At 48.3% G+C, this 18,321-nt stretch overlaps 1 protein-coding gene across 1 annotated transcript; it reads left to right on the forward strand.

Moving 5' to 3' along the window:
* The first annotated feature begins 2,367 nt into the window (after positions 1-2,367).
* Positions 2,368-10,268, forward strand: IGSF8 (immunoglobulin superfamily member 8). The gene is made up of 7 exons (XM_044675804.1): positions 2,368-2,559; positions 6,481-6,855; positions 7,317-7,778; positions 8,130-8,537; positions 8,799-9,212; positions 9,534-9,666; positions 9,933-10,268. The coding sequence occupies exons 1-6, from the start codon at positions 2,493-2,495 to the stop codon at positions 9,647-9,649; spliced, it is 1,842 nt and encodes a 613-aa protein (XP_044531739.1). The 5' UTR covers positions 2,368-2,492; the 3' UTR covers positions 9,650-9,666; positions 9,933-10,268.
* The last annotated feature ends 8,053 nt before the right edge of the window (positions 10,269-18,321 follow it).

Raw genomic sequence — 18,321 nt, forward strand, 5'->3', positions numbered from 1 at the left:
GTCTATTATGCTACTCTCATTAAGAGTCATTGTTAGGGGCATCTGGGTAGCTCAGTGGATTGAGAGCCAGGCCTAGAGATGGGAGGTCCTAGGTTCAAATCTGACCTCAGACACTTCCTGCCTGTGTGACCCTGGGCAAGTCACTTAGCCCCCATTGCCTAGCCCTTACCACTCTTCTGCCACGGAGCCAATACATAGTATTGATTCCAAGACAGAAGGTAAGGGTTTAAAAAAAAAAAAGAGTCATTGTTGGTAGCATGCTATATAGCCAATATGTTTTAATAGACCATGTCCCTTTCCATTGACCCTTGGGTCACCATTTTGGCTTTTCTAGGATGGTGTCTCAAGAGTCACCATCCCATAATTCAATTTAACTAAACATTTCTTATATAAAAATTCACTAGGAGAATACTGATATTTAAAAACATGGACTTTTGCAGCAGGGTACATCTGGGGATCATTAAAAGTGATGAAAAAATTTTGTTATAGCTTCATTAAGTTTATTATGTATTTTTAATATACATACTGTATTACACATACACAAAAGTGATCCATTAAGGGGCAGCTTGGTAGCTCAGTGGATAGAGTACAAGGCCTGGAGTCAGGAGGTCCTGGATTCCAATTTGGCCTCAGACATTCCCTGGGCAAGACATTTAACCCCAATTGCCTAGCCCTTATTGCTCTTCTGCTTGCAATCAATATTTGTATCAATTCTAAGACAGAAGATAAGGGTTAAAAAAAAGTTGATGCATTAATTTCTCAAATTCTATGCCAGAATATTGGTAAGAATGAGAACTCTGCTATTTCTGTCCCCTCAGCCTCGGCTGGGTTCTGGAGAGGCTAGGAGAAAAGGACTGGAGGGAATAGATAAAGAAGTCTCTATTCAGGTCCTGAGGCCTCAACCGCCTTCTCAGAGATCACTAAAGATCCTTTCCCATAGAAATGCAGAGAAGAGGTTCTCCCTTAGCTTTTCTTCCTCCCAGTTCCTAGGACACATCTCTTCTTGCAGGCAGTTACCTCCTTTGGTCTGCAAGATTCCTATATTTCCAGAGCTATACATCTTCTCATGTGAGCATTAGCTTTGTAGGGGTAGAAACTGTCTGTACCTTCCTTCTCATCTGTACCCTCTATGAGTCCCTTTGTGCTTAGAGCAGGAGCCATCTGCCTCTGGACCTCTCATCGATGAGAATGATAAGGGGCCAGGCAAATATTAGGGAGAAGAAACAAGGAACCAGTGAATCAACATTTATTGATCTTTCAGTATGTGCCAGCTAATGTGCTCACAAAAAAAAAAAAAAAAAAAAAAAAAAAAAAAAAAGCAAAACAGTTCCTGTTTTCAAGGAGATTACATTCTAATGAAGGTGAAAAAAAAACAAACTGTACACAACAGCATTTTCAGAATAGATACAAAAGGAATCCAAGATCATTTGGGGAGAAGGAGCCTAGAAGCTAGGGGGCTAGGAAAGGCTTCCTGAGGAAGCAGGCACTAGAGTGGAGTGTTGAAGAATACCAGACCTCCCATACCACTGGCCTGGGAGTGCAAGGGTCTGAGGCCGTTTGAGTGCTAGCTCTATTCCTTGCTAAGTAGGTGACCTTGAACAAGTCACTGCCCAGCTCAGAGCCGCAGTGTCCTTTTCAGTGCCATGAGGGGTTGAATTAGCAGACATCTATGGTGTGTCTCTTTGGCTTCTAAATCCTATGATTCTATGAATCACGCATGCCAAACATGAAGGGACCTAGATAGATCTCTCACCCAGCCTGGCCTTGAGGCAGCACCTTCCAGTCCCTCCCCGACGCAGTTCTCAGACCTACACTAAATTCCCATCAGAGAAATTTCTGTCTCCTCCCCCCCTTTTTTCCTAGCAGCAATAGAGACCAAAAGCAGGGGGCTTTCCTTCTTCCTAGAGGATTTGAGTGAGCCCTCAAATTTCTCCCTGGGTCTGCTCATTCACTTTCCCCAGATTCCCCTGGCCCTAGCCCTCACCCCACCGCGGTCCTTCCAGTCAGCTGGGAAGGCCCCAAGGCCCAGCAGGAAACAGCTGGACTCCAAGCTGGCCCCAACCCCACGCTTGCGACACTTTGCTCTACTTCCCTCGCAAAGGGTTCGCCCCTCTCCGGAAGTTAGGGGACCAGCGGGGCCTTTGGGCAAGCTGGAGGGGAAGGAGAGTACGAGTGGGACTTCGGGGCCAGGAAACTGGGAATCAGAAGGACCAGAGAATGGCCAGCCACTCGCTCCAGGAGAAAGAGAGAGGAGAGGCGGAGCAGGGGAGGGGCCTGGGCGGAGTCCTGTTGGCGGCCAGGCCCTGAAGCCGGGAGGGAGGGAGAGTGGGAAAGCGGGGGGAGGAGGAGGGGGAGGAAGAGGAAGGAGGGAACGCGGCGTCTCCCGCTTGGTGCACCTCACTTTCTCCAGCCGGGCATGCGCCCCCAGAGCCCTTGGCCCCCCAGAGTCCGAGCCACCCCCTGGATCCTCCCCGGATTCTGCAGCGCGCAGCATGGGAGCCCCCAGCCGCACGCTCCGGCGACGGCTGCTACTGCTGCTGCTGCTGCTGCTAATGCTCGGTAAGAAACATTTGCCGCGGATCTCCCCGTGCCCTTCCTGCCCCACGTCCTGTCCGTCCGACTTATTTCCCTCCCACCTGAACCTTGCCCCGTCCCCTTTCCTGCGCTTGGGCAGGGCTGGCAACCTTGGCAGAGATCTGGGCATCCTCGGCCTCGCGGGGATGGGAGGTCGTTTCAGCCCCGGCTGCTCTGGGCCTCCCGCCCTCACTGCCTGCCCCCAGGGCTCCTCCAGACCCTGGCATGGGTGCGCGCAGGACTGTGCTCATCTGGCTTCCGTGGCCTCCAGCTGAGCCGATTAGGAAGCGGGTGTAGTGGGAGGGAAAGGGATTTCCTAACTCCTAGCTCCTCCTCTCCAGCTGTTTGGTTGAGGAGCTACTGAAGGGGGCTACCCCACCGCTCTATAACGCCATGGCCAGTCTCTAGGATGTCATGCTCTAGGGTGCAGATAGCCAGACCCTAGGAGCACCGAAGCATTCTGTGCCTGGCTTAGGCGTGGGCAGTGCCCGCCCTCCTAATTGCCCGAGCGTTGGCAGAAGGCCTAGGGGCTGACTCTGCCCAGAATCTTTGAAGTTTCCCCTAATTGCCCCCTAGACTTCACCCAAAGACTGTTTCCTCAGGGACAGTGACCCCTCTGGCTCTTTTTTCCCCATTCTGGGTTCAGTGTTTCTGCTCCCTTTTTGGGTCCCAGCTTTCTAGACTTGGCTCTGCTTGGTCCTCCATTCCAGCCCCCAGTCTCTTCTTCCTGCCCTCCTCCTCCATCCCAAGCCTCTTACTTTCTCCCAACTTTCTTCAGGTTCTTCACCCCTTCTCTCTCTCTCACCACTTCCACATCTCCCCACAGCACTATCATGGCTTATTTCCCTTCCTGAGCCATTTGTCCTCTCCATTAATAATGGCATTTTGGGGGCTAGGTTATGGGCAGTTGTGGGGACTTTCTTAGTAGCACAACCCGTCTTACTGGGGCTCAGAATGTGCTGGCAAGGAGGGATGTGGGTCAGTCTGTCTGATAGTATCATCCCAGGTCTCTGTGGAGTCTTTAATCCTAGAATCTCTAAGCACTACTTACTCCTGGTCTTGCAGTGAGTTAGGGGAGCTAACTGGTGCCGATGGGATATGTGGGCCTTGGGCCTTCCTATGCCAAACACTGTTGAAGGGATGCTGTGGGAATTATGTGCAGGAAGATAGGATGCCAGTCAATAGCCAGTTAAGGTTTGTTTGGCATGCACAAGAGGGCTTCCTGGAGGAGGTGGGAGTCAGGAGAAATAAGACTATAGTAGGATTCAATTATATTCTAACTTTAGGAAAACCGATGCCCTATCCCATTTTCTAGGACTTATTTCAGGAGTGGTAGGATGTCAGTAGTTGTCCTAGTCATCTATTTTAGGTCAGAATTCTGCTGATGCTTCATGATAACTCTAAACTCCTGTAGGTTACCCTCAGGTGGGCTGAGTGGACTCCTGAGTGGATCATGGAGGATGTCTTTTTTCTCCACCTGTCCCTGGGGCTGAGCAGTGGGGGAAGTAGGGACCCACAGGAACTGGTTGCTTAGTACATAGCCTGCTTTTCCCAGTTGGCAGTACAATGTTCAGGCAGGAGTCCTAAGGGTTTTTTTTTTTTTTGGGTGGGGGTGGGGGAGAAAAGGAGTGTGGGAGGAAGGGCAGGAACTAGGCTGGGGTAGGCCTTAGAGTGGTTATTTCCAGAGATGAGGAGGTGTTTTCTTTGGGGCTCTTGGAGTAGCAGAATGAAAGTACAGAATTTTGGGGATGGGAAGAGCCCCAAGTATAAACAGAGGACCAAATCTGAAGCAGTTGAATATGATAGTGGTTTGGTCTCTATTGCCTCCCTGGTTATGAAACCAGCTGGAGGCTGGGCCCTTCTGACTCACAGACTCATAAAATTCTAGAACAAGAAGGAACTTCAGAAATAATCTCACTTAAATTTTATATTCTACAAATGAGAAAATTGAGACTTAAAGAGGAGGGGTGATTTGCTTATGCTTATAGAATTAGTTAAGTATTGAGTTGTTATGTAATAGAAACAGCAGGATAAAGTGGAAAAATAATTAATTGCCCCATTCTACCACTTACTTTTTGTTGCTCAGTCGTTTTCAGTCGTGGACTAATTCTTTGTGTCTCCAATTAGGGTTTTTTTGGCAAAGATACTGGAATGGTTTGCTGTTTCCTTCTCCAGCTAATTTTGCAGATGAGGAAATGGAGGCAAACAGGGTGAAGTGACTTGCCTAGGGTCACACAGTTAGAAAGGATCTGAGACTGCATTTGAGCCCAGGAAGTTGGGCCTTTCTGACTTTTTTTTTTTTTTTGAAACCCTTACCTTCTGTCTTGGTATCAATACTGTGGATTGGTTCCAAGGCAGAAGGGTGGTAAGGGCTAGGCAGTGGAGGTCAAGTGACTTGCCCAGGGTCACACTGTTAGGAAGTATCTGAGGCCAGATTTGAACCTTGGACTTCTAAGCCTGCCTCTCCATCCACTGAACCACCCAGCTGCCCCCTAGTCTTCCTGATTCTAAGCCCTGTAATCTATCCACTTACTAGTCTTGGGAAAATTCCTTAAATTCTCTAAGCCCCAGTTTCTTCACCTGCAAAATGGGGATCACGAAACCTTTTCCACAGGATAGTTCTAAGGGTACAATGAGAAAGTGCATGTAAACTGATTTAACTGTAAAGGCTGAGAACTGTTGGGAAGTGAGACTGCCTTAGAAGCGAAGGCACCAGGAAGAAATAAGGAAAGGGAGCTGATCCAAAGCACAGCTCCACTAGGAATGTCCTGGGGGTGGGGGAGTGGGGTTGAGCAATCTGTGGGGATCCCTCCTTGGCCTTCTCTGTGGGGGGGTGCCCAGCCTAGGAGAATTTTAGGGAGGGGGAAAGGAGAAAGCTGACATGAATGTTGACATGAAATGATTATGTAAATGAGATGCAAATCACTCTGCAAGCCAGGCTCTATTGTTTGGGCCCCTGGGAGACAGAAGGGGCCCAGAGCAGCTGTAAGACAAGTCTGGGAGGCTGGCAGAGGCCGGGGGGAGAGATGTCAAGATTCTATGGGAGGGGAAGATGGCGTGATGGCTCTCCTGGGGGCAGGCTTTGGCACGGGCGGCCTCAGCTGCAGGGGTATCTGTCTGGAGGTGGAGAAGTCAGTGAGCTCACCGTCCGCAGCTGGAGAGGGGTGTCGTTGGGGATGGCGCATTGTCTCAAGAGCAGAAATGACTCCATCTGCGTCCAGGCGCTGCCCAGCTCGGGGCCACTGGCTCCATTGTTCCATGGCCCCAGGTGGCCCAGCCCTCCTGACGGGAGCAGCTGAGACAATGGGCCCTTCTGAAGGAGACCTTCTCTTATGTCCCATCCTTGAGGGGCAGCCCGGGTCAGTGGGACAGAGGCTCCCATCCTGGGGATCCCCCCCTCATTGTGCCATCCCCAGAGGGGCAGAGGGGATGCCTGCTCCCATCTTGGGGATCCCACCCCACTCTCATGTCCCATCCTTGAGGGGCAGCCTGGGTCAATGGGATAGAGGCAAGGGGATGCCTGCTCCCATCCTGGGGATCCCCCCCTCCCAGCGTGCCCTCCTTGGAGGGGCAGAGGGACAGCTTGGGTCAGTGGGATAGAGGCGAGGACCATCCTGGGGATACCCCCCTCATCATGCCATACCCAGAGGGGCAGAGGGAATGCCTGCTCCCATTTTGGGGATCCCCCCTTACTGTGCCATCCCCAGAGGGGTAGGTTGAGGGATAAGCAGAGCAGAGGGAGCTGGGAAGAAGGAAGCAGGGAACAATAGCCTCCCAGCCCGAGTCTCTTCTGCTCTACTTCTTTCACTCCCCATGAAGGCTCGCTGGCTCCCCTGCTCTCACCCCGCAGGTCACTAGTCTTTCAGACCGGCCCTGTCGTCCCTGACGTCCCCATGTTCCCCGCAGGCGTGTGTGGTGCCCGAGAGGTGCTGGTTCCTGAAGGACCCCTGTACCGCGTGGCGGGCACGGCCATCTCCATCTCCTGCAACGTCAGCCACTACGAGGGCCCCTCCCAGCAGGACTTCGAGTGGTTCCTTTACCGCCCCGAGGCTCCTGAGGCAGCGCTGGGCATAATCAGCACCCGGGACACCCGCTTCCCCTATGCCGTATTTGGGCCCCGAGTGGCATCTGGTGATATTCAGGTGCAGCGGCTCCAGGGGGATGCCGTGGTGCTTCGGATATCCCGCCTGCAGACCCAAGATGCTGGCGTCTACGAATGCTACACGCCTTCTACCGATGCCCGGTACCTGGGCAGCTACAGTGGCAAGGTGGAACTGAGAGGTACCAGGCAGGGCTGTTGGGGCACGTGAGGGTGGAGCCTTCTGTCTATCAAAAACCCCGCAGTGGACCTTAAAGGCAGACCTTAAAGACCGAGTCTGACCATTTATTAAAAAGGAAACAGGCCAAGCGGAGCTGAGGCTAGAACTCAGCCTGGTCTCCTGGGCCACCCTACCACGCTGCTGTCCAAAAGAAGTCACTTTGATCTTCTCTTCCCTTTCTGGTCTGGTGGGGGAGTCCCAGGGAGCCCCCAGAAAGGCCCGGTGGGACGAGTGGGGTTTCCTAGGCTGCACCCTGGAGGGCTCTGCCTGCATTGGTTGGAGAGCGCCGTTGCTGGTACTCTTAAGATCAGAACAAACCTAAACACCCACATCTGTAGCCATACACGTGTGTGCACGTGTCATCTATAAGATCTCCGCATCCCCGGCATGCCCCGTCCTCATTCTGGCTGTTCTCTCTCTCAGTCCTCCCGGACGTATTGCAGGTGTCTGCCGCCCCTCCGGGGCCCCGAGGCCGCCAGGGCCCGTCCTCTCCTCCGCGCCTGCTAGTGCCAGAGGGCCAAGAACTGGCCCTGGGCTGTGTGGCTCGTACGAGCACGCGGGAGCACACGCACCTGGCGGTGTCCTTTGGACGTGCAGTGCCTGAGGCGCCCGTGGGAAGGGCCACGCTCCAGGAAGTGGCGGGCCTTCGGCCTGACCTGGCGGTGGAGGCCGGGGCGCCGTATGCCGAGCGACTGACGGCCGGGGAGCTGCGGCTGAGCAAGGAAGGCGCCGAACGGTACCGGCTAGTGCTAGGGGGGGCGCAGCCGGAGGACGCCGGCACCTACCACTGCACGGCGGCCGAATGGATCCAAGACCCTGATGGCAGCTGGGCCCAGATTGGGGAAAAGCGGGCAGTGCTGGCCCACGTGGATGTGCAGACCTTGGGTGAGTGTTCTAGGCACCAAGTAGGCACTAAGCAGGACCTGGGCAGGAAGAGGGACCCGCTGATGGCCTGGGGGGAGGGCGTGGCCAGTGGGCTTGGGTGCCCCCGGGGCCTGCAGCTGGTAGCTGAAATTGAGAGTGACCCGGGGCTGGGGATGAAGGCGATGTGGTCTGTTCTGCCCTCTTTTTCCTCGCCACCGCTTAGAGGAGGGAGAATGGGGATGAAATCTGCCCAGTTTGGGGGAAGAAACGCAAGTCATGATCGGGAGGGCGGCGCATCCTGCGCTCTGACACTGGGCCACGGTCTCTCCCTTTTCTGCCCCCTCCCTTCTCTGTCCCTGCTGTGTGTTTCAGCCAGCCAGCTGGCCGTCGTTGTGGGCCCTGGCGAGCGGAGGGTAGGCCCCGGCGAGCCCTTCGAGCTGCTGTGTAACGTCTCGGGGGCCCTTCCCCCTCCGGGACCGCATGCCGCCTACTCTGTGGGCTGGGAGATGGCCCCCGCGGGGGCCCCTGGGCCTGGCCACTTGGTGGCCCAGTTGGACACGGAGGGTATCGGCAGCCTGGGTCCCGGATACGAGGAGCGGCATATTTCCATGGAAAAGGTGGCCCCCATTACCTACCGCCTGCGGCTGGAGGCAGCGAGGCCCGGGGATGCTGGCACGTACCGTTGCCTGGCCCGAGCCTACGTGCGGGGACCGGGGGCCCGGCTTCGGGAAGCTGCCAGTGTTCGTTCTCGGCCTCTCCCTGTGCACGTGAGGGAAGAAGGTGAGAGAAGAGCGAGGGCCCGGGAGTAAAATCCACAAGGGCCAGAAGAAGGCTTTTTCTGGGAAGGGAAGGGGAGGGAAGCGGGACCTCTGCAGGATGCCCCCAGACCTTCCCTTCCTCCTCTGGCCCCACTGTCCATTCCCTCCTTGTCCAAGTCTCTGGCTTAGGCAGAAGAGGATAAAGCAGGGACAGATTCATGCTCCATAATTTCCTGCATTTCTTTGACCAGCAACCCTGACCTCATGCTCTTGTGCCCAACAGGTGTGGTGCTGGAAGCGGTGGCGTGGCTGGCAGGGGGCATAGTGTACCGGGGAGAGACAGCCTCGCTGTTCTGCAACATTTCTGTGAGAGGGGGACCCCCAGGACTACGGCTGGCCAATAGCTGGTGGGTGGAGTGGTCAGGGGACTCCGGCTTGGTCCAACCCGCTCCCCAGCTGGTCGGTGGCATGGGCTGGGACGGTGTGGCAGAGCTGGGGATCCGGCCAGGGGGGGGTGCGGTCAGCGTGGAGCAGGTGGGGCCTCGAAGCCACCGACTGAGACTCCACGACCTGGGGCCGCAGGATGAGGGAGTCTACCACTGTGCCCCCAGCGCCTGGGTGCAGCACGCTGACTACAGCTGGTACCAAGCAGGCAGTGCCCGCTCCGAGGCCATCACCGTCTACCCCTACACACGCCGTGAGTGACCTCCCTCAGCACCCTTTCTCCTCTAACCTCCGAGGATTTCAGCTCCTGCCCCTTTACCCGACCAGGCTATTGTGAGGAAAATACTTTGTTCAACCTTAGAGAAGTTCTAGAAATGAGAGCTTTTATCTACATCCCCCTTCCCCACCGTTCATTGTTGTGGACTTGAATATTGAGATTACAGTGGGGGCAGAGGCTGCTGTGGGTAGAAGGCTTACTGGGAATTGGGGGAGTGGATTTGAGAAAGATCAAAGCTACAAAAAGTGGGGGGAAGGGGCAGATGTCACTGATCCCCTTTCTTTTCTTCTTTTTCAGCCCTGGACACTCTGTTTGTGCCCCTTCTAGTGGGCACAGGGGTTGCCCTGATCACTGGCATTACTATCCTTAGCACTGTTACTTGTTGCTTCATGAAGAGACTGAGGAAGCGGTGAATCCTAACCCCATCATGGTGAGGGCTTGGGACCCCTGAACTCTTCCCATCCCTTGTTTAGACCAGAGTGGAAATAATAACTGCTCCTGATGATTTTTGCACCGGAGGAGAGGCTATGACACTGGATATCTTAGTTCTACCTTACAGTGTCCTTGCCTCAGGATCCCACAGGTCCATCAAGGTGGTTCTCCTCTGGGCTATCAGACTATAATGAGGTGAGGTAGAAGAAGAAGCTCAAATTTGCCTTTTATGTCCTTCCTCAACTCTTTCTCTTGTTTCTGTAGGTACAAGCTGTCTTCCAGCCCAACATTGGCTTACCTGGATTTCTCTGCCCTACACTCCCAACCTGGCCTTTCTGTCTCCTGCCCTTTTTATTTATTTTATTTGGGGGGACCAGGATTTCCTCCTCTGCTCTGTCAGGCTGGGAGATTCTTCAAAGCCGCAGGCACGGCCCCAATCCTTCTACTTACCTCAAGTGGAGATCAGTGCCCTACAATCCTGGCTCTCTTATCTGTCCTTTCCTTCTTTCTGTGGGCATGCCCTTACCCCTTACCCCAAAATTGGTTTTTCTAAAATGTTAATAAAGTTTTTTTAATAAAATAAAACCAGACAGGTCCTATTCCCAACTTGCTTGAATTAGTGTTAATACATATGTGGAGGGGGTTCCTGGAGGGTGGGAGGCGGGGGAAGAGTATGGCCTGAGAAGCCTATAAATTAACAGATCAATATCAGCCTGGAGGGAAATGTCCAGCAGAGTTCTCAATTTAGCCTCAATTTAGTTCTCTGTTTAGCCTTTTTCTGTTGCCTATTCTTAGCAGTGACTTGGAGTCAATTTTGGTATGACACGAAGCTGGAAAGAAGCAAATATCTTGATTGGCTAGAATCAATGACCACAAAATCTCTACAAGATGGAAAGGATTTATAGTAACAACTTGAGTTTTAATAAGGATACATGTAAGGTCCTACAATTAGGTTCAAAAAACCAACTGTACAGGAAGGGGGAAGTGGGCTAGAAAAGCAGTTTATGCAGGAAAGATCTGGAAATTCCAGGAGACTATAAGTTCAGTATAGAGTCAGCATTGTGATGTGGCTAGAAAAGGCAGCCTTTGAGAGACAGTGTCCAGAAGGGGGAGATGAGAGTCCTCTTGAATTCTGCCTGGGTCTGACCCATCTGGAGGATTATGGCTAATTTAGTGTGCCAAATTTTAGACCAGCCATTAACCAACAAAATCAAGGATGCCCTGAGGAGGATGAAGGATGATGAAGACCCAGCATCACAGCATAAAGAATGGGTTGGGGAGGGGCAGCATTGTGGCTCAGTGGATTTAGAGACAGGCAGTCTTGGTTCAATTGTGGTCTCAGACACTTCCTAGCTGTGCGACCCTGGGCAAGTCACTTAACCTCCATTGCCTCACCCTCACACAGTATTAGACAGAAGGTAAGAGCTTTAAAAAAAAAAAAGGAAAAAAAGAAAAAGAGATTGAGGAAAGTGGCATTATTTATCCTGGAAGAAAAAAGGCTTGGAAGGGACAGGATTGCTATGCTCAAGGATTTGAAGGGTTGTTATTTGAAAGAATGTTTAGGTTGCCACAATAAGTGATATAGTGTGGAGAGAAAATTGTTTGGATTTGGAATAAGCAGAGACTAGGATTCAAAACTCAACTCAAACTTATTATCCATAGAAAAGTCTACTGACTTCTCTGAACCTCTATGTCTTTATAAATGAGGATAATAATTTTTCTAGCTCTTACCCCAGAGAGCTGTCAAAAGGAGCAAATGGGTATTTTGCAAGTCATAAAGGGAAGATGGAAATATGAGCAACTATTAGAATCAGACCCAGAAGGCAAAATGCAACCAATGGGTGGAAGTTACAGGGAGACAGATATCTATTCAATGTAAAGAAAATCCTTCTGCATTTATTCAAAGCAGCAAGAGCTGTCTCTAAGGAGGTAACGAGTTCCTCCATTGCAGAGGTGTTAAAGTGGAGGCTGGATGACCATTTATGAGAGATATTTTAGAAAAACCTCATGTTTCCTATTGAGGTTGATGGTCATTAAATTCTTTTAAATCCTCCTCTGGGTGATTCAGGTCCCCCTTTCATCACACACACACACACACACCATCTGGTCTCAGTCCCCTGCACTGCCAAGAGGAGACCCCTTGGCCACAGCTGTTATATGAGCTATTATTTCTTAGATGAGTTTTAACTAGGAAGCAGCTAGATAGTTCAGTGGATAGGACTATGCCTGGAGTCAGAAGACCTGAGTTCAAACCTGACTTAGACACATTAGCTTTGTGATCCTAGGCAAATCACTTAACCTCTGTTTGCCTTAACGTACTGGGGAAGGAAATGACAAACCACCCCTGATTCTTTGCCAAAAAAACCCTATGGACAATATGGTCCATGGAGTCATGAAGAGTTGGACATGACTGAACAATGACCAATTACTATGGCTATCCATTGGCTATCCCTTCTTCTTGTCACTTGACTAGCTCATCTTTCTCTTCTTATCACATGCAATTCTTTGATGGTATCTTGTATTCCCATTCAGAGTCCCTCATTGTTTATACACCACAGCCTATTCTACCATGCCCCTCTCCATTGCTCTCTGGGTAATATTTATCTGTGCTCCACATCTTGTTCCCTATAATAACATCAATAAAATGTTTCTGGTAAAAAAAGTGGTTCTTTATTTTCTGGGAAAGCTTAGAGTCAGTAAAAGAACCCTGCAATTTTCTGAAAACAATTCAATAGAATTGGTTTCCTTTGGAATCCTATGTATTTCATGTATTTAAAATGAAAACGACATTTAATTCAGATGTTAGAACATTATTCTGAGAAGAGATTTAGAGGCTTCACCAGACTACCAAAGGGGCCTATGATAGAAAAAAGTCAAGAACCACTGCTCTTCAGAATATCCATCCAAATGTATGTTGGCATAGGGGCACCAAACATTCTTCATCCACTTGCCCTTCCCTGTGTGTATGAATAGGCCAAAATACCTTGAGTGCTTGCAGGTCTCTATCATTAGGTTCTACTTTATCCTGGGATTTTATTCAATCACAATAATATCTTCCACAAACAGGAGCACCTGGAGGATTTCACCATCTATATGAAGTCCCTCCTCAGCCTGGACTTTACATTGGATCTCCTCCATCACAGTAGTAAACACCTTTGGCAAGTATATAGTCCATCTCTCAGGTTTCTGCCTTGAGTGATATTTATTGTCAGAGGGTTATTGAATTGGGTTATTTTTTTTCTTTTAACCCTTACCTTATATCTTTGAATCAATAGTAAGTATTGGTTCCAAGGCAGAAGAGCAGCAACGGCTAGGCAATTGGAATTAAGTGACTTGCTCAGGATCACACAGGTAGGAAGTATCTGAAATCAGATCTGAAGCCAGGACCTCCCATCTCCAGATCTGACGCTCCATCTGCTGAGCCATCTAACTGCCCTGAATTGGGTTATTTCTGTTGTGGCATCTTGAATGATCTAGATGTATTGATTAACATATGAAACCAACAGAATGTTGGTATTGGAAAGATGGGATTTTGCTTCTGGCAGAAGGTTGTAGTCATTAAACGAGGCTTGCAATTTCCTGAAGCCAATCTCACCTCTTCTCTTGTTTTTCACTATCAAGTGATAAGCACTTATTATGGGCCAGCATGGCTAAGTAGCACAGTGGATAGAGCACAGGGCCAGGAGTCAGGAAGACCTGTGTTTAGATCTAGCTGTGTGATTTTGGGCAAGTCATTTAATCCCATTTTCCTCTGTTTCCTCATCTATAAAATGAGCTGGAGAAGAGAATGGCAAACCACTCTGGTGTCTTGGCCAAGAAAACACCTAATGGGGTCACAAAGAGTATAAAACAACTGAAATGACTGAATAACAACAATATGCCAGGCACCATGCTAGGTGTTGAGGTTATAAACACAAAGACCCTACTGTCAAGAAACATGACAATATAACTTTCCACTCATTGGTTATACATTTGCCCTCTGGTGCCAAGCACAGCAAATTTGGATTTGGACCAGATGATCCCAAATGCCCCTTTCCAGCTCAGGTTCCTGTGATTTTAATCTGAACAAGAATCCCTCTACCCCATCCCCAAGAAGCAGTCATCCAGCCTCATTTTAAAGACCTCCAGCTACCAGAACATTTTCATTTTGGGACAACTTGAATTGTCAGGAAGTTTTCCCTCACATTAAGTTGAAATCTGCCGCCCTATGTTATCTACCCATTGTTCTTAGTCATGCCTATTAGGGCTAAGCACAAAATGTCTAATCTTTCTTCTATGTGACAATCCTTCAGACACAGAACAGTTATTACATCTCCCATCATTTTTCGTTTGGCCAAATTGAGCATCCTATTCCCTTCGAATGGTCCTTACATAGCATGGACTCCAGTGTCCTTGACATCCTGGTTATCCTTTGGAGGGGCTCTAGTTTATTAATGTCCTTCCTAAAATAGGATTATCAGAAAGGAAATGCAATATTTCAAATGGAACTTGACTAGAACCGAGGACAGTGTTCTGAACATTATACTATTCAAAGAAGTATAGGAATAAACTTTTCAGGGGTTTTTGGCCACCATAATATGCTGTTGATATATTAAATTCTCAATCCATTAAAACCAGCACATCTTTTCCCAGCAATTGGATCTCCCTCATCCTATCCTTAGGTTGTTGAATTTTTGAAGCCAAGTTTAGGAATTTACACATATTCCTAGTGAATTCCATCTGGTTAGACCCTAATCCTCCTACCAGAGTCTTATTCCAATGTTTCATTATGGTATGGAGGTAAATCTTAGTTCTTAGAGGCAATATTCATAGAATGAAAGCATTGTCAAGTCTTGACCAGATTGAAAGGCTTTCTGCGCACTTCTCATGATAGAGAAAAATAATGGCTAACATTCATATAGTGTTACCATGTTCCACGTACTATGCTAAGCATTTACAATTATTATCTCTCACTTGTTCCTCACAACAACCCTGGGAGATAAGTGTTATTATTACCCCCATTTTACAGATGAGGAAACTGAAGTAAACAGAGGTTAAGTGACTTATCTAGGTTCACACAGCTAGTAAATATCTGAAGCTGGATTTGAACACAGGTCTTCCTGACTCTAGGACTGGTACTATCTCTACTGCACCACCTTGAGATCTAATGATGTCTTCTGCCTGAAGACCAGCCTACCTAAATGACAGGGAAGTCATTACCTGGATAATCACTGGGTTATTGAAGTTCTGAGAATGGAATAACCCTCCAAATTCATCCATTCAGATGGAAAGCTGCTGTGATCTACATTGGTGGAAGGACTATACAGGCAGATGAAGTCATGGGTCTTTGCTGTATTAAAGTAAGGAGATTGCCTCCGTCATACTAGCCTGCTGGGATCTTTTGGGATCCTGCCTCTATCATCCAGATATACAGATAGCTTTAAATTTGCCTCTCGGTGTCATGTCTCCTACACATTTGGCAGACAAGCATTCTGCCTTTATTTTTTATTTTTTAATTGATTAATTAAGAAAATTTTTCAGTGGTTCCATGATTCATGTTCTTTCCCTCTCCTCTTCCCACCCCTCTCCCATAGCCAACATGTAATTCCACTGGGTTTTACATGTGTCATTGATCAAGACCTATTTCCACATTATTCATGCTGCCTTTCATACTTATTACCTGTGTAACCATGGCAGAAACACTTCAGTTCTTGGAATCTCATTTTCCTCATCTGTAAATATGGGTTAAAAATACCTAGAGTACCTCTTATAACATGTAGATTGTTGTAAGGATCAAATGAGAAAATGTATGTAAGGTGTGGTAAAAACCTTAGGCACTACATAATTATCATCTGTTACTATTGGTAGTCATAATAATAGTCATTATAATTTTGGAAAGGACCTTAAATGTCCTGTGTGGGTCACTGGGTGGCTCAGTGGATAGAGAGCCAGACCTAGAGACAGGAGGTCCTAGGTTCAAATCTGGCCTCAGATACTTCCTAACTGTGTGACCCTGGGCAAGTCACTTAATACCCATTGCCTAGCCCTTACTGCTTTACTTTACTTTACTTCTACTTTGGAACCAATACATAGTATTTATTCTGAGACAGAAGGTAAGGGTTTAAAAAAATCTTGGTTCTTAAGTGTCTTCTATCAACCCGATTCCAAAAGAATTTTGTTATTGTTATTCATTAATTTATTATTTATTCCCATCTCTATCCACTCCCCTCCACCACACACACACACACACACACACACACACACACACACACACACACACACTCACACTCACTCACTCCATTAAGCTTGGGACAGACCAGACATGGGACTAGGGTTCTTCCCCGCAGAGGGGCTGTAAGTTTATTAAAGAGCAGGAGCAAGTATGAAGTCAGAGTTGTGAAGCAAAGGACCCTTACTAAGCCAGTATTGTCTGATACAGCCTCCCTCCCTTTTGGGGGCAGGCAGAATCAGGGTCTGGGTGCTCTTGGCCATGGTTCCTTTCACTTTTTTTTTAAAGAAGGCTGGCCCCAGAGGTCTTGCCTCCCTCTCATCACACCTTACCATCTGAGCTTTGCCCCCACCCCTATCACTCATCATCTGCTCCCATAGGGCTCTGCTCTTTTAATTACTGGGTCAGAAGGATGGGAAAGGCAGACAAGATATAAGAGGTTATGAAAGGGAGATTATTCTGTGGGGCTCCCAGTCCGAGCAGCCCAGACAGACAGCAGGGCACAGTCACAGTTAAAGTCATCTTTGAATCTTTGCTCTCTTTCGCTCCTCTTATTCAATCCATTATCACATCCTGGTCATCTTTATTGTACAAGAGATTGGCTCCCTTTCCATGGCCACCACTCTAATTCAGGTCCTTACTTCTCAGAGGAATAGGGAATTAACTGGTAAAGACCCAAGTTCAAATCCAACCTTTAAACCTTTGAAGACCAATTTAAATGCTATTTCCTCCAGTCCTCTCATGGACTGGTTACTGCAATTGCTTCCCAATTTCCTTCTGAGGTCTCCCTTCCTTTCAATCCATCTTACAGTCATCATCAGACAAATCTTCCTAAAGAACACTTTTATCATAAGTCTACGTCACTCTCCTTCTGTTCTCTATACCCATCTCTCCTGTCTCTTTGCCTTTGCCCACCTGTCCCCACACACACTTCCTTCATGTTCTCCTTCGTCATCGTTACAAGGCTCATCCCTACAAGGCTCAGCTCTGTCCTATAAGGCATCTTCTATGAGTCCTCATCCTTTTCTGTACTTCTCTCTGCATCCTTACTCCTCCCCAATTGTGGCACATTTGCTGCGTATGTAGTGAAGACAGAGCTGGCTTTGAATCTAGGAAGACAGGTTAAGTCCTGCCTCTGACCTATACAGGCTTTGTAGCCCTAGGCAAATCATTTAATCTTTTCAGAGATCTAGGAACCTCTCTAAGATTATAAAGTTGCAGAGAAAGTACCAGACTATTACACTGATAAAGAGAGTTGGTGGAGGGAAAACCAGCAGTTTTCTTTTCTAGTGAAATCACTGGTCTGGCTCTAATTCATATATTTCTATTTATTTATCTGTGCAAATGTTGTTTTCCTCCAATAGAATATAAGCTCCCTGAGGGCGGGGACTATTTCATTTTTGTCTTTGTAACCTCAGTGCCTGGCACATTAGCAGCGGGGGAAGCTAGGTGCCTGAGTGGATTGAGAGCCAGGCCTAGAAATGGAAGGCCTTGGGTTCAAATGTGACCTCAGAAACTTTCTAACTCTATGGCCTCGGGCAAGTCACTTAACCCCCATTGCCTACCCCTTACTTCTCTTCTGTCTTGGCACCAATACACAGTATTGATTCTAAGATAGAAGGTAAGAGCTTTTTTTTTTTTTTTTAAGGACTTAACCAATGCTTATTGAACTGTTGAAAAACCCTCAATAATTCCTTGAAACCAACTCTGTAAAATCCAAATTCTTAATCTTGAGATTCAAGGCTCATTTCTCTGCACCATGCTCAGGAACTCCACTTTCTCTGTTTCTGCCAAGCTGGTCAGCTCCTATTCCCACCTCCCTAACTTATGTATTGCCTCTACTCAGAAAAACAATTCTTGCCTTTCTTTGCCCACCAGTGTAGATATCTTAAAAGCTTCAGAAGTCATGTCAAAGGTGTCCTGTAAGCCCTTTACCCTTTCCTAGCTTATCTGTTTATTATTATTAGTTTCAGTCTGAGTTAGACTGATTTTCCTGACTTGGTATATTGTCTGTTCATTCTTACTTATTCGTATTCTTTCTTACCAAAAGGATGGCAAGGAACAGGGGCTAGTTCTCATGTCCTATTACCTTTCCCAATGGCACCCAGGTCTGTGCTCAATGCACAGTTGGTTCCCATTCAATAGCACTGATTGAGTCTCTCTTTCCTCCATCTCCCATCTTGCTCAAAAGTGATAGCAATGGTAGAAGACCTTCCTTCTTCAGCTCTGGCTCATATAACCCCTATCTGAATGCCAACCACCCTTCACAATGCCCTCTACCACTTGCAATGCCCTTTCTTAGTTTCCTCTGACCCTCAACTGCACTGGAGCTACCTGCAAAGTACTGGAATCATCTTTAAACCCTTACCACCCCCATCCCACCCCACAGTTAAAAAATAGATCTATATATACATATAATTCTTTTAATATAGAAGTTTTTTTTAA

The sequence above is a fragment of the Gracilinanus agilis genome, chromosome 4 (assembly GCF_016433145.1).
Source record: "Gracilinanus agilis isolate LMUSP501 chromosome 4, AgileGrace, whole genome shotgun sequence".
Taxonomy (NCBI): Eukaryota; Metazoa; Chordata; class Mammalia; order Didelphimorphia; family Didelphidae; genus Gracilinanus; species Gracilinanus agilis.